Source organism: Vipera berus (assembly GCF_964194415.1).
Source record: "Vipera berus genome assembly, chromosome: 1".
NCBI lineage: Eukaryota > Metazoa > Chordata > Lepidosauria > Squamata > Viperidae > Vipera > Vipera berus.
The window spans coordinates 173,555,407-173,570,338 of NC_138202.1; the positions used below are offsets into that span (position 1 = coordinate 173,555,407).

The 14,932-nt window shown below is 39.9% G+C and overlaps 1 protein-coding gene across 1 annotated transcript in view; it reads left to right on the forward strand.

Annotated features, from left to right (window-relative positions):
* The window catches only part of CCDC150 (coiled-coil domain containing 150), a 38,653-nt gene that overhangs the window by 9,776 nt on the left and 13,945 nt on the right, over positions 1-14,932 (forward strand). The window contains exons 7-14 of the mRNA XM_081313005.1: positions 696-825; positions 2,289-2,332; positions 2,573-2,665; positions 4,404-4,511; positions 6,820-6,944; positions 7,141-7,315; positions 8,078-8,146; positions 8,998-9,069. Coding sequence (XP_081169131.1) covers positions 696-825; positions 2,289-2,332; positions 2,573-2,665; positions 4,404-4,511; positions 6,820-6,944; positions 7,141-7,315; positions 8,078-8,146; positions 8,998-9,069 — 816 coding nt within the window. The remainder of the gene's footprint in view (positions 1-695; positions 826-2,288; positions 2,333-2,572; positions 2,666-4,403; positions 4,512-6,819; positions 6,945-7,140; positions 7,316-8,077; positions 8,147-8,997; positions 9,070-14,932) is intronic.

Consider the following 14,932-nt stretch of genomic DNA (forward strand, 5'->3'; position numbering starts at 1 on the left):
GAAAATGTATACTTTATTTGACCAAGAAGTAATCATAGAATGTGAGTACTGGGTGCTTGTCCAGCATCACAGTCTACATTACCTGGCTAGTATGCCGGATTTTGACAGAGGTTGGCAATCAACTAAATTTGATAATGGAACAAATTCTATGTGTATATTTTGTTCCGTTAGTATAATCCATCAGATACAGGGTTGGCATCAGTCTAAACGATGGGTTTTAGGTCAGCTGTCATTGGAAGTAGGTGGCCATATCTGAAGGGGGCAACAAATTCCAGTCCCCCTTTTGCAGTTTCCAAATTATGCAACCAAAATTTGATGGTAACCCCAATGATTTTCAGTGGCATGATTTTCAGTATTTCTGCCACCCACCAAAATCCTCCAAAATTTCCTTAAGCCCTGCCCACCCAATCCTTCTCTTCCCATGAAATCACTACATACCTATTGCTGCCTTTAGACATTGATTTTTTTAATTTTTTTAAAAAAATGTGACCATGAGCCAGCATTCAAATCTGCTTTTGAATTATTCTTCAAATTTGTTGGTATTCCCATCCTGATCCTCGGGGTTAATAATCTTCATGAAAAGCTATTCAACTGAATAATTTAATTTCATTTAGTTTGTTCATTTTGCATATTTCTTAAATTGTTTTAAGAAATGCCTATATTTTACAGAATGCATGTTTCAAATGCCATTACAGGTTCAGATTCTGCAGCAGGATTGTAACATTTTACGCCATAATATTCAGCTATCTCAGGAGACATTACAGAAAGAACAAGAGAAGATAGTTCAATTGGAGCAGGAATGTATACAACTTAAAACTGATCTAGGTATTGGAATCAAAGTATTGGATGTTTTCTATTTCTTAAACCAACTCTGGTTATCACTTGATGATCAATGATAGATCAGTTAATTAGAAATGTCTTTAATTGCTGGGTTTTTTTCTTGATTTCTTTTAAGCTGTAACTGTTTTTCAAGGGAACAAAGGACCAGTTTTGTTGAACAGAGAAAGTATGTCAGAGTTCTAAGATAGTCACATGAAGTTTGTCCCTAGTCAGTGAAGTGGAAGTTATGTTTTATCAGGCATGAAATCCAAACAGGGGAAGACTTGTAAGCAAAAATAAATGTTAGTCCACATTTAGAATGAAATGAATGCCATCTGAAAAATTACTGCTTTTTGGACAGACAAAAAATTATAATATACTTGAAAAGTCATTCATGAAATAAATGAGTAATTGTTTATTAGCCACTCAATCATAAAGATGAAGATCATCTTGTCCATTCTACTGGAATTCCAGAGGTAGAGTATTGTCAAGAAAATAACATCTAAATTTTACTGGAAGGTCTTCATTGAGCCCAACGCTCCGCTCGTGAGCTGATTGCATTAGACCAGGGCTTTTCAACCTTTTCACCCATTGTACCACTTACCACTTTTAGGATACGGCAACATCTGAGTACCACCAGTCACCTAGCAAGGTGTCAAAAATTTGATGACCAAAAAAAAGGAAAAAAGTGGAAGTACAGGTAGTCCTCGACTTACAACAGTTCACTTAGTGTCTGATCAAAGTTGCAATGGCACTGAAAAAAGTGCCCCTCAAGCCACAGCCGAGCAAGACACCTGCCTGCCCACCTGGCGGCGCTCTTCCTCCTTTTTGAGGTTTTCATCGCTGTGAGCATTTCTGTTGAGGATTGGCAGCGGGGGTGGGGTGGGGGTGTGTTTGGTTTTTATTCCCCCCCTTCTGCTGGGTGTTAGCAGCAGGTTTTAGTCACTTCACATGACCCTGGGATACTGTGACCGTCATAAATATGAATCAGTTGCCAAGCATCTGAATGTAAATCACAAGACCCTGGAGATGCTGCAACATTCCAGCTGATCGGTGCTTCTTCTGGGCTCAGCAGAAGCGCCAGGATCAGCACCGAGCTCCAGCTGGAGCCTGTTGCTGATCCTGGCACTTCCACTGAACCCTGACAGCCCTGCAGCTCCAGCCGTCTCTCGCTCAGGCTTGTGCGGTGCTTCCAGCCGTTCAGCTCATTCCCCTTCCCCTCTACCACTTTTCTAGGATGGTCACGTACCACCTGCCAGGTGCCAATGTACCACAGGTGGTACCCATACCACTGGTTGAAAAGCCCTGCTCTAGAGGCAAATGCTGAGCTGAGTGTGTTATTTAAAAATAGCTTTCTTGAAGTGCAAAAGCTTTGTATCTGTTTTGTTGTTATTGTTGATATCAGGGCAGAATATTAGTTAAACAGATGTCTGATTAAAATAGCTGCATTTAATTATTATTTTTTGTAGAATCCCGAGACAAGACCATTTCCAAGCTACGAGAAGAAGTCCAAGTAAGCATGAAAAGAAAATCAGTGGGTGGAAAATATAGTATAGAAATTCTTTTTATAAGTGTCTGACTTTAACTACACTACACAAGAAGGCTTTTGTAGAGTAATACCTAAAGAGTTGTGCTGGAGAGAACCATTATGTAAAATGCAAGATGTGTTGATGATTCTGGTTTGCAATCCATTAGCCCTTGCCTGGGTTAAAATATTTTTTTCCTAAAGACAATTAACCTTATTTTCATCTAGACTGAACAGCTATCTTTGAACAAGGCACAAGAAAAGAATACGAAGTTTCGATCAAAAATATTTACTTTACAAGAGGTAGCAAGTAAGGCACAGGTAAGAAATATTCCTGTTTATTGCAAGCTTGTTTTGGAATTACCGCTAGTCCTCTTTTAGTGTCTATAACTGGGACTGGCAATTTGGTCATTAAGCAAAGCAATTATCAGTGCTTATGGTTCAGCTTTCCTTTGCTTTACAGGCCTATGAAGGTTCTAAATGTAAAAACTGGTTGTGATATTATTTTTCACGAATGGTTGCCAAGTGAGGCAACTGCTAAATGAGGACTACCTGTATATAGGGCACAAGAGACAAATGTCTATAAAATCTGGGTTGTTTTTTTCCCCTGTATGTTGTTCTAATTTGCTTCTGAGAAAGAGAGTTTTCAGTTCTTAGGAAAATTTGGGATGTGAGATTTACTGGTCAAAGGGGTGGGAACGATCATATATATATATTTATATATTTATTAAATTTTTATACCGCCCTTCTCCTGAAGGACTCAGGGCGGTGTACAGGGCAATAAATATTAAAAACGAAGTACAAAAGTTAAAAAACAATTAAATATTATGCCTGATATAAACAGTAATTAAAACCATGTTAAAAACCCAGCCCTTAACCCATCAAACCAGGCCGGATTGCTCAAATAAATAAGTTTTTAGATCCCGCCGGAAGGAGCGAAGGTCGGGGGTCATCCGGAGCTCGACCGGCAAGTGGTTCCACAGGTCTGGCGCGCCCACAGAGAACGCCCTCCCCCTAGGGGCCACCAATCGTCATTCTTTGATCGGAGGCACCCTGAGGAGGCCCTCTCAGTGGGAGCGCACTGGACGGAGGGAGGTTGACGCCGGCCGCAGGTGTTTGCTCCTGAACTATTGGGAAACTACCAGACAGGCAATGAGGAGGGATGGAGGATGAGGGGGGGTCTTAGCAAAGGACATAGCAAAGGACCTAGAATTGGCACACACCCTTCAGTTCCATGGAATTGTATCCATTTGTTGCCAAAATAAGGAAAGCAGCCTGGAAAAATTCTTATAGGTAAAATACAATAAACAATGTCTATCCTGAAGTTGAAACTCAAAATACTTTGGCCACCTAATGAGAAGGAAGGACTCACTGGAGAAGAGCCGAATGCTGGGAAAGATTGAGGGCAAGAGAAGAAGGGCACGACAGAGAATGAGGTGGCTGGATGGAGTCACTGAAGCAGTAGGCGTGAGCCTAAATCAAGGGTGTCAAACTCAATTTCACTGAGGGCCGCATCAGCATTGCAGTTGCCCTCAGGGGGCCAGGTGGGTATGGCCAGGGTGGGCGTGGCCTACTGGGTGGGCATGGCTAGAGTGCATATGGCCTACTGGGTGGGCATGGCCAGCTCTACATCGTTCGCATCAAGGGTGCCTATGGGGGCCTGGGCAGGAGTGGGACAGATCTGAGGGTCTCTGGCAGAAGGAGGGTCTCTGGGCCAGGGCCAAGGCAGTGGGGGCCGTTCCCTCACTGTTTCCAGGATAGCTTTGTGGGCCACATAAAACCACTTCGCGGGCCGGATCCGGCCCCCGGGCCTTGTGTTTGACATGTCTGGCCTAAATGGACTCCAGAAGATGGTAGAGGACGAAGGCCTGGAGGAACGTTGTCCATGGGGTCGCGATGGGTCGGACGCGACTTTGCAACTAACAACAACAATCACCCATCTATGAACAAAACACAGGACTAGCTGTATAGTGTTTTTTTTAATAGGGGGAAGCCAGAACTACTTATCTTGTCAGAGAACTTGTGTCTGTTGCTGCAGAAAATCTGTTTTCTTTTTCAGCAACTTAATGACCAGTTGGCTCAACAGTGCACAGAACTAAGTAGTGCTCTTCAAAAAGCTACTGTGGAAAATGCTCAACTTACCTCAGATCATCAGACTGCTCTTCAGGTATGGAGTACATTTTAATGCAGAGGTCCCCAACATGCCAGCATGTTTGTGCAGCATGCCAGCAACCGGGCTGCACAAACAAGGAAAGCCTCATCCACAGGTTGCAGGCAGCACACAAAACCACGCACCCTCCGGTCCACAGAAAAAAACTCTCTCCATGTAACCGGTCCCTAGTGCCCCAAACGTTGGGGACCTCTATTTTAATGTATACAAATGTAAGTTGTCTGTTAAAACAGTAAATTGTTAGCTTCAGGTGCATGGCCTAACCTTTTTAAAATTCATTTTATTTATTCATATGGCCACCCATCTTGCTAATGTGATTCTGGGTGGTTGTATAGACAAGAATCCAGCCATGTTTTGTAATAATATATCAACCAGATGGAACCAATGTGGTAGACAAAAGGAGAACCTGTGTATTTGTTTGTTATTAGCTGAGATTTCAAGAAGTCTCCATCAGAATACATTATTAAACTCTATGAACAAAGATATGGCTGATGTTCAAGATCTGTCTTGTAGCAGATTACATCCTTAGGTGAAGTAAAAGATGCAAACTCTTAGGCACAGACTAGAGGCAGACTGCCTCACAAACGTATGTTATTATATATCGCACAGGGCCCCCTTTTGAGGGAGATGGGCAGTTCAAAGATGTGAAAAAATAATAAACTCAAAAACTTGCTGAAAGAAAAGTCAAGCAAAGAATTGCTGACTCCTCATTTCTGTTAATGTCGGGCTTTATTCATTGTGAAGAGAAATTAGCTGGGCAGCCCTTACATTGACAAAGCTGGGGAATTTCAAGTGCTGGTCTAGTTTGGTTTGGAAACTAGTTCATCATTTCACACCTTTATTTATTTTCCGACTTGCTTGCTTAGCATTTTGGAGCATTGGTGGCTTCATTGCAGAGGGATTCTAATAGCTTCCATTCCTTTCCTTTAATCAGAAAATTAAAATAGCAAAACAATATTAGAAAGATCATCTGTCAATTACCAAAAATTACTGTGACCACCGAAGAACAATAAGCATCCAAACACAACTCAGGTGGGCCCCAAACTCATTAAGTTTCCTTCCCAGAGCTTTTTCTTTTCTTTTTGAAAGCAATTTTTTTACATTTTTTTGTACAACTCAAAAGGGGATTTTTTTTTATCTCAGGAAGTAAACTATTCTAATGAAGAGAGCTGCAATTGAGAAGGCTCAACCTCTGGACCGTGTAGAAAATCTCGTTAAGAGAAGGGACCTGAAGCAAGCTTGCCCTGTTCAGTCTTTTTGGATGGGCAGGTGCAACTGGGAGCAGGCAGGCCAAAGATATTCAAGTCCTGAATCATAAAAGGGCTTTGAAGGATTCTAGATCTTGAATTGCACTTGAAGCCAACTAGCATTCAGTGCAAATCTGGATGTAGGAGTGTTGCGTGTTAGTTTGGTGCTTCTGTTGGTGGAAGCAGGCTGTAACCTGCCCCAGTTCAAGCTTCTGCATGGTGTTCAAAGCAGCTCCACGGAGAGGGAATTAAAGCATGAGCTACTGTGAACAGAGCCTGCCAATTCAGAATGGTCATAGCTGATAACAGCAGATGTGATTGGTTGGTTGGTTGATTTTTATCCTGCCTTTATTATTTTATATGTAACAAGGTAGCAAACATACCTAATACTCCTTCCTCCTTCCAATTTTCCCTACAACAACAACAACAACAACCCTGTGAGGTGAGTTGGGCTGAGAGAGAAGGACCGGACCGTAGTCACCCAGCCAGCTTTCACTGCTAATGCAGGACTGGAACTCACAATCTCTTGGTTTCTAGCCTGGTGCCTTGGCATGGGTCCGGAGTACCTTAGCAACCACCTGCTGCCAGCGTCAACTTCCCTCCACCCAGTGCGCTCCCACAGAGGGGGCCTCCTAAGGGTGCCGCCGTTCGGAGAATGCCGTCTGGTGGCTCCCAGAGGGAGGGCGTTCTCTGTGGGCGAGCCTGACCTATGGAACCGTTTACCGGTTGAGCTCCGGATGGCTCCCGACCTTCGCTCCTTCCGGCGCGACCTAAAAACCCATCTGTTTGAGCAATCCGGTCTGGTCTGACGGGTTCTGTTGTAATTATTGTTTTAAGGTAACTTATCTTCTGCATTTGGGCATTAGGGTTTAATTTGTTTTCAATATCTGTATTTGTGCTTTTGATATTTATGTCACTGTTCACCGCCCTGAGTCCTTAGGGAGAAGGGCGGTATACAAATCAAATCAAATAAATAAATAAACAAACAAACACTAGACTGAACTGCCTCTCATTATTGTCACTTACATGTTCATAAGTTTCTTTTCTTTCCCATTAAGGTGGAACAAGAAAAAATGAATCAGAAACTGCAGGAACAAGACTTGATTTTGGACGCTGCTCGAGCCAGTGTTGTGGGAGAGCTACAGGTTGTGCAGAGGGAAAAAGCTCAGCTCCAGAAAGCACTGTGAGAGGCAATTGGGATTTGTGTGGTTGTTTCCCAAGCGTGACCCGCTTCTTCTTTCCCGTCCTGCTGTTTTCTGTATTTGTCCCTTAGTTTTAGCACAAGCTATTCCCTTATTCAGCTTCTTGCCCTGTCTTCTGAAATTTCTGAAGAATGTAGAGGCTAACAGGACTGCCACACAGTTGTGTTTATTCTGCAGAGAAGACTTGCAAACTGAGCATGCTGAATGCAAGAAGAGGGACTGTAAAGAAGACACCATTGCCACCGAAAAAAGCCACCTGGAGTGTGCAGTTTCCCAAATCCAAAATGAACTGGAGACCGTTCTACAGGAGCGAAATTCTTTGCTGAAGGAAAAAAAGATACTTGAAGAAGAGGTATAATGGGTATTTAGCCTGTTTTTCAGTAAAACCCACATTTTTTGTCAGTAAGTCCTTACACGTTCATTAGAGTGAGGCAGACTCATATTTGCAATCTTAGTAAAAAAAAAGATGTTGGTTGCTTTGCATAATTTACAAAATGGCGCCCACAGGTGGTCCTTTATTTACAACCACAAGTGAGCCCCAAATTTCTATCGCTAAGCAAGACAATTATTAAGTTGATTTTGCCCCACTTTGTGACCTTTCTTGCCAGTTATTTGGTGAATGACTGCAGTTGTTAAGTGAATCGTTCAGTCGTTAAGAGAATCTGGCTTCCTCCATTTGACTTTGCAACTGTCATAAATACATGCCAGTTGCCAAGCATCTGAATTTTAATCACGTGACACCCCCCCCCAGGGATGCTGCAACAGTCATAAATGTGAAAATTGGTCATAAGTCACTTTTTTCACTGCTGTTGTAGCTTCGAACGGGTCACTAAACAAATGGTTGTAAGTCAAGGACTACCTGTACTGATAGTATGTGCAAGATTTGAATTGACCGAAAAGAATATTTCAGTGCTAGATATTTTTTTAAAAAAATCTGCCCCAGAAAATTACATAGAACACCAGTATATAGTCTGTGGTATTTGATGAGTTGTCACTAATCACTGCAGATTCAGATTTTTACAAAAGTGACCCTAATGTACATCAAGAAAAAAATATAATAGCTTAGATTTTCCTTGAAGTGTTGACAAAAAACTATTTTAATTCTTTATGGCAGTCGCAGCAAACAATACAAGAAACAAGAAGAATGATAGAAAGGTTGGAAGCCGAACTAATGGAAAAAAAGGTACAGATTATACACAAGTGTTGAAAGTATTGAGGTTCCCATTGGCCAACAGTTAAGTCTGTCAATTGATTTGCAATTCATTGGGTTGTAGATTCAGATTTGTTTAGAATAAACTTGGAAAGACATAGGAGGCGTGCCTAAACCTGGCCTGTTATTTTTAACCTCTATTTAATTCACGATATCAAACACTTATTCATTGAAATAATCCAATATGTTAAGGTTATTTTAAAAATTTTTAACAGTAGTTCAGAACTGGGTCTTGTTTGTGTTACTAAGTTCTGCAACCAGCTAAACATGATGTAAACATTTTATTAACAGTATATTTTCTAAATAAATGCACGATAACCACAGCAAAGGTATTAATTTAAGCTGATGTTTATAAATGCAAGACTAATTATTTGTCATTTTTAGTAGTTTTAGATGTTAGCCCCTGATGCTATAGATAACTAGTAATTGTCCCAGCTTCTGCCAGCCTAGCAGTTCAAAAGCACGTAAAAAAAATGCAAGTAGAAAAATAGGGACCACTACGGTGGGAAGGTAACAGCGTTCCGTGTGCCTTTGGCGTCTAGTCATGCCGGCCACGTGACCACGGAGACGTCCTTGGGCAAGCGCTGGCTCTTCGGCTTTGAAACGGAGATGAGCACCGGCCCCTAGAGTCGGAAACAACTAGCACGCGTGTGCGGGGGGGGGAACCTTTACCCTTTAATTGTCTGGCTCCCTCTGCTGCTAGAGAAATATCTAGACATGTTTCATTTACCAGATGGTTCAAAGTGTGAATAATTGACTATATTTTACGGCACCAGAATTGTAGGCTCTGTTTCTTTTTTAAGTTGGAAATTAATTCTCTGCAGGAGTCAGTGAGAGCACTAGAGAAAGAAAAAAGGGAATTTCTGGAGCAGGATGCTGCACTTAAGCACCAAAAGGTATGCAACTGAGAAAGTACATCCTGGCATACGACACGTAAAGTCATTTGATGATATCTCTTCTCTTCCAGTAAAAAAAAAGTAACCCTCAACAAAAAGGAACGTTAAGAAAAAAAAACAAATACTTTTTTGCAGTTTCATCGGAAGTAAAGGTTTATTTTAATCATATCTGCAGTTTTTACAGCGTCTGTTTCATTTGACTTAGTTCCCCGTTTTACTTTTACATTCAGGACTGGTGCCTCAGGCAAAGAGAAGTGTAGGGATAACCTTTCACCTGTTTCCTGTCAACTTTGCAGGTTCATTTTAACCGAGCAGCCTGCTTGTTCTCCCAGTTTTATTGGGCATTTTCCTGTGGTCAGCATTGAAGTAAGATTCTGGAGTCAGGCTGTGACTTGAACTAAGGTGTTGTGGGCCATTATCCTCTCTCACTTCTGGTTCCTTTAAGGAGTCTCCACATAAATAATTTCTTTTTATAGTATATTTATAGTATATTTATTACAGGGGAATGGGGCTGACTCACTAACAATGGTTGTTTCTACGTGCAATCTATTCAGCTTTTTTTTTAATTAAAAAGTTTTACAATACATTTTATCTTTAGCAAACCAAAAAAGAAAAAAAAACCCTCCCAACCCCCTCCCCCACCCTCTTCCCCCTCCCTCCCTCCCCAACCCCTCCCTCCCTTTCCCCTCCCCCCCCCCCCCCGCTTCCCAGAGCAAAATACAGGGTATAAAAATACAATCATAATCTAACTTACGCAAACAATCCTAAACTATTTAAACTACCGAACTTTAACTCATATAAGAAAACTCCAAACATTAGATATATATATATATATATATATATATATATATATATATATATATATAATATCAATAATTATACAAATACAAAATAATACTTTCCAATCTAATACCAAAACACAGGGTATAAAAATACAAACAAACAATCATGATCTAACTTACGCAAACAATCCTAAGCTATTTGTCAAACTATCAAACTTTAACTCATATAGGTAAATTCCAAACATACATATATATATCATATCAATGATTATTCAAATACAAAATAATACCTTAAATTCATATTATCCTAATATATTATACAAATTAAAATACCATAGATTACTTCCAAACTTAAAAAAATTTTTTTTATATAATCACATCATTCTTATATTCTTATATTCTATTACCTACTCCAATATTGCCCATAAAAGTATTACAAATTAATTTCAATCACACATAAAACAATTTAAATCAGTTTTATAAAACTATTCTTCTATCCAACTAGACTTTAACATACTAAAACCAAATTAATACAACCTTTCCTTCTCCTAATATATTATACAACTTAAAATACCATACACTACCTTCCAGGCTTAAAACTTTCCATCCGAATAACAAAGCATAACCTACAGAATATCAATAAACACTACTACAAATCTTCCCAATTAAATTTTCATAATCATCTTAAAACTAAAGCAACACAAAATATTATATAATTATTTTATAAGGGTGAAAAATGAATCCCCACATACTTAATCCTTCTAGCATCCTTATTACATTATTATCTCTTGCAATTATGCAACTAAATCCTCAAGTTTGCTTCATTCTTCCAGAAACAGCACACCTCTTCCAATTTCTGGCCTTCTCCCGTGGTGATGAAATTTGACCCACTCCTGTAACTTTCACATCTGTCTGCGTTAACCCTTCAACATCTTGTGGATTCTCTCTGGAACGTTGAGGCTCTCTGTCACCTTTTTTCTTTGTAGACTCCAAAGACGATATGGGGACTGCTTTTAAAACATTACTGTAAAAGTCACGTGCCTGAACCACCGTGGTAAGACAATGCCTCGTACCTTCATGAGTCACCACCATTCCCTCTGGTATTTGCCATCTAAATTTAATATCACGTCGTCTCAATTCTTGTGTCAAAAAGGCAAATTCTTTCCTTTTTCTTAAAATTCTTGCAGGAATCTCTTTTAAAATCAAAACTTTTTGCTCATCCATTACAAAATCAATATTATAGGAGGCCTGGATAACTTCATTTCTAATCTTTCTCTTTGTGAAATAAACCACCACATCTCTGGGTAATTTCCTTTGTCTTGCAATCCACGAATTAACACGGAAGATTTTATCTATATCTTCCATTATTTCATCTGCTGGTCGCTCCAACACCCCTTCCAAAACCTCAGAAACCATTTTCGTCAAATTTTCCTTAGGATTTTCTTTTAGGCCTCTGATTCTCAAAGCAAGCTCCATCTGAAAATACTGTGTCGAAATCAAATCATAATCCATTTCCGCTATCATATTTTCAGTTTCTGTCATTTTGGCTTCCATTCTAGTATCATTTTGAACAAGATCTTCCACTTTTTCATCCAAAATCTCAATGCTTTTAGCCAGATTTAACGTTGCAGATGTGATGTCTGCTCTCATTTCTGCTAATTTCTCTGTAAACTTCTCCTCCAACTTTTTCTCCATTATCTCAACAAATTGTTGCATTTGCTTTTCCATAGTTTCTTGGAGCAAACTCTGCAAATCTTTTACTGTAAAAGCTGATACAGATTCAGATGCAGAGGACAATAAAGTTTTCGCCGAAGACTGCTGCCTCAGGGAAGGAACTTTAGAAGATATAGTCGCCATTTTCACCCTCTATTGTTAACTACTCACTTTCACATGCAGATTCAGCAAAGTCCATTGAGTTAAAGATCAAAACATCATCTTCACCAAAATCTCCTGCATCGCTCTGCCTGCGTCCTCTTTCTCATAAGCTCTTCCTTGCTAGCAGGGATGGTTGCGAACACCCTGTTCTGCTCCAAAAAACCCGGAGCAGAGACGCCTTGCAGTCCGGAGCATGCCCAGGCTTCGGGGGGGCTCAATCCTTCCGCCACCAAAACTCTAAGTTCTGGCGGCCCCGGAGAGCTCTACCCCTACCTGGACGCTCACCCCCTCCTCTTCTCCCGAGGTGGGGGCTTCCAAGCCTCCGAACAGCTGATCGACGCTGTTTTCGGCGGCTCTACGGAGCTGCGAGGCTGACAGCCAAGAAATGGCTGCCTCCGGCGTCGCCTTGCCATCCGGAAGCCCTCTCTATTCAGCTTTTCTACTCAAAAAACAACATAATTGTCTATTTATGCAGTAATACCAAGAGATTATGGAACCTTATTGTCGTCTCAGTTAAGATGGGTGGACTTCAACTCCCAGAATTCTCCAGCTAGCATTCTGACAAGGGAAATCTGGGACTTGAAGTCCACGCATCTTAACATTGCTGAGATTGAGAAATAATCCGCACTCTCATCTACACGCCCCCCTGCAGATGACCAACCTTCAAAATGTTAACCAAACTACCATGAAAAGCTGACCCTGACATTTTGGTATATTTTTAATTTTCACAATTGGCTTATCTGTGAGTGGCACATTTTTCATAGTTTTTTTTGTTAATTATCCACGGGTAGGCATTTATTTCTGCAAGTGTATACAGGATATATGGCTAATTTTTAAAAGTATTACTGTAAATTTTCAGATAAGACAAACACAATTTTTTGGATGTATTTTGGCATCTAAAACTCTTAGGTGTATATAGGGTATGGGAAGAAGAGTGAAAGATAGATAGATATACTGTGTGTATGTATGTGTATATGTGTTTTCTGAGGTTGTATATGTATATGTATATATATATATATACATGTATATTTATTGAAGTATTTATAGTTTGCCCTAGGAATTTTGGAGTGCGTTTTATATATATGTGTGTATACACACACACACACACACACATATACATATACATATATATATATATACATACATACATACATACATACATACATACATACGCACTCCAAAATTCCTAGGGCAAATTATAAATACTTCAATAAATAAATTGAATCAATGTTTTGGAGAAAAGAAACGGTTACTCTAGATATCTCCAGAATAGAAGGCTGAACTACCCAAACCTTAGTTTCAATATCTTTGGTTGACAGAGAACAGATTCCTCTGTTTCATCTTGCTAATACTCCAACCAGTCTTTTCTCTTTTATTATGCTTTGAGCTAATGATGAAAGTTTATAACTACTTCATTTCTTCACCATCTGCTAAAGACTCTGGGATCACAGTAGAATGAAAGCAAAGAAAAAAAATGAGGAGAGAAATTTCTAAGCCTGAGCAGGAAAAGCCAGGTACTTTAGCTTAGCGAATATAAGACATCAGCCAGTAAAGTTTGCAAAGTTAAGGGATAACAAAAAGGTCCCTGTGCTAAAGAGACAAGTCAGATATCTAAATCGTTGAAAGAAGGATCATTCTTGAGCTTCCTATTCACCTTCTTTTACTTTCTCCTGATCGTTAGATCTATACTGTTTTTCAGCATAGTTTCTTGAATTAGGAATAGGAACACTGAGGATCCTTGTATCCCTTGCTCCCACCTCACAAGGATTAAACAAGGAGCTGGGATGGTTGAATCCAGAATATTTGGAGGTGTGTGTGTGCCTTCTTTTGCTTTAGAGACACTCCTACTGCTGCCTTCGTGAATAATCCTCTTTATTTCTGGAGATGAGTGGGAAGAATAAAATCTGTTTTTGAGCACGCTTGAACCATCTTGTGTTTTCTATCATTGAATCCTGTTCTGCATGAAGACAGGTCATAAATGTGTGTGTAAATTTAAAAAAAAATATCTTCAAGCTGAAGCATGGTAGATTGTGCCTCTGGTCTCTTTTTAAAAACTTTTTTAAAGGGAAAAAAGGGGCAAGCAAGTGAAAAGAGAAATAATAACAATTGCTTCTGCTATCTTAGAATTTTTACCAGACTTGTATGTTAGAGTGTTGTGAAAAAAGAGACATTTGGCTTGAAAGTTTAAAAACATTTTTTTTAGCAGTTTGCTAAAAAGCCAGGAGTTAAAGCCAGGAGTGAGAAATCTGTATATGACCCCCTCTTTAAGTCTTGTTAGTAACATAGCATAAGCTGCTTTCCATGGGTTTATCCCACTGCTGCAGTGTTTAAAGCCATTCTTGATTTTAAGACAAGAGCAAGCGCTGTTCCCTAACTTCACCAATATGATTCCCAGATTTAAAACTTTCCAGCTGCAGCATAGAAAGTGGCTTCTGTGGCACTTCTGGAACCCTTGAACATTATCTGAAATTTCTTTCAGATTCTGTCATTAATTTCCAACTACTGTTTTTGTTTGAAACATGTTATAAATGTATATTGAGACCTTTGAACTATGGTGCTGGAGAAGACTCCTGCAAATCCCTTGGACTGCAAGGTGATCAAACCGGTCAGTCCTAGAGGAGATCAACCCTGACTGCTCTTTAGAAGGCCAGATCCTGAAGCTGAAACTCAAATATTTTGGCCACCTAATGAGAAGGAAGGACTCACTGGAGAAGAGCCTAATGCTGGGAAAGATCGAGGGCAAGAGAAGAAGGGGACGACAGAGAATGAGGTGGCTGGATGGAGTCACTGAAGCAGTAGGCGTGAGCTTAAATGGACTCCAGAAGATGGTAGAGGACAGGAAGGCCTGGAGGAACGTTGTCCATGGGATCGCGATGGGTCAGACACGACTTCGCAACTAACAACAGCAACATAAATAAACGGCTTATAGGCCTGAAAACTAAACAAAGAATAGAAATACAAAGATAGGCTTTGTAGATGCAAAGTAGATCATTCCTGTGGCATAGAAGCAATGTAATGACTTGGTTGTGTTATCTAGATGATGGATATTTTCGGATGACAATAAACAAGAGGCATAGGAAATAAGTAAAAGTGAAGACATACTTAGGAAGAGTGACAATTTAGTCATTAAATTGGTAATGTCACTATGTAAATGCTTTTAGTTGAAAATATTACCTTATGGGTAGTCTTTGCTTAACATTGCTAAC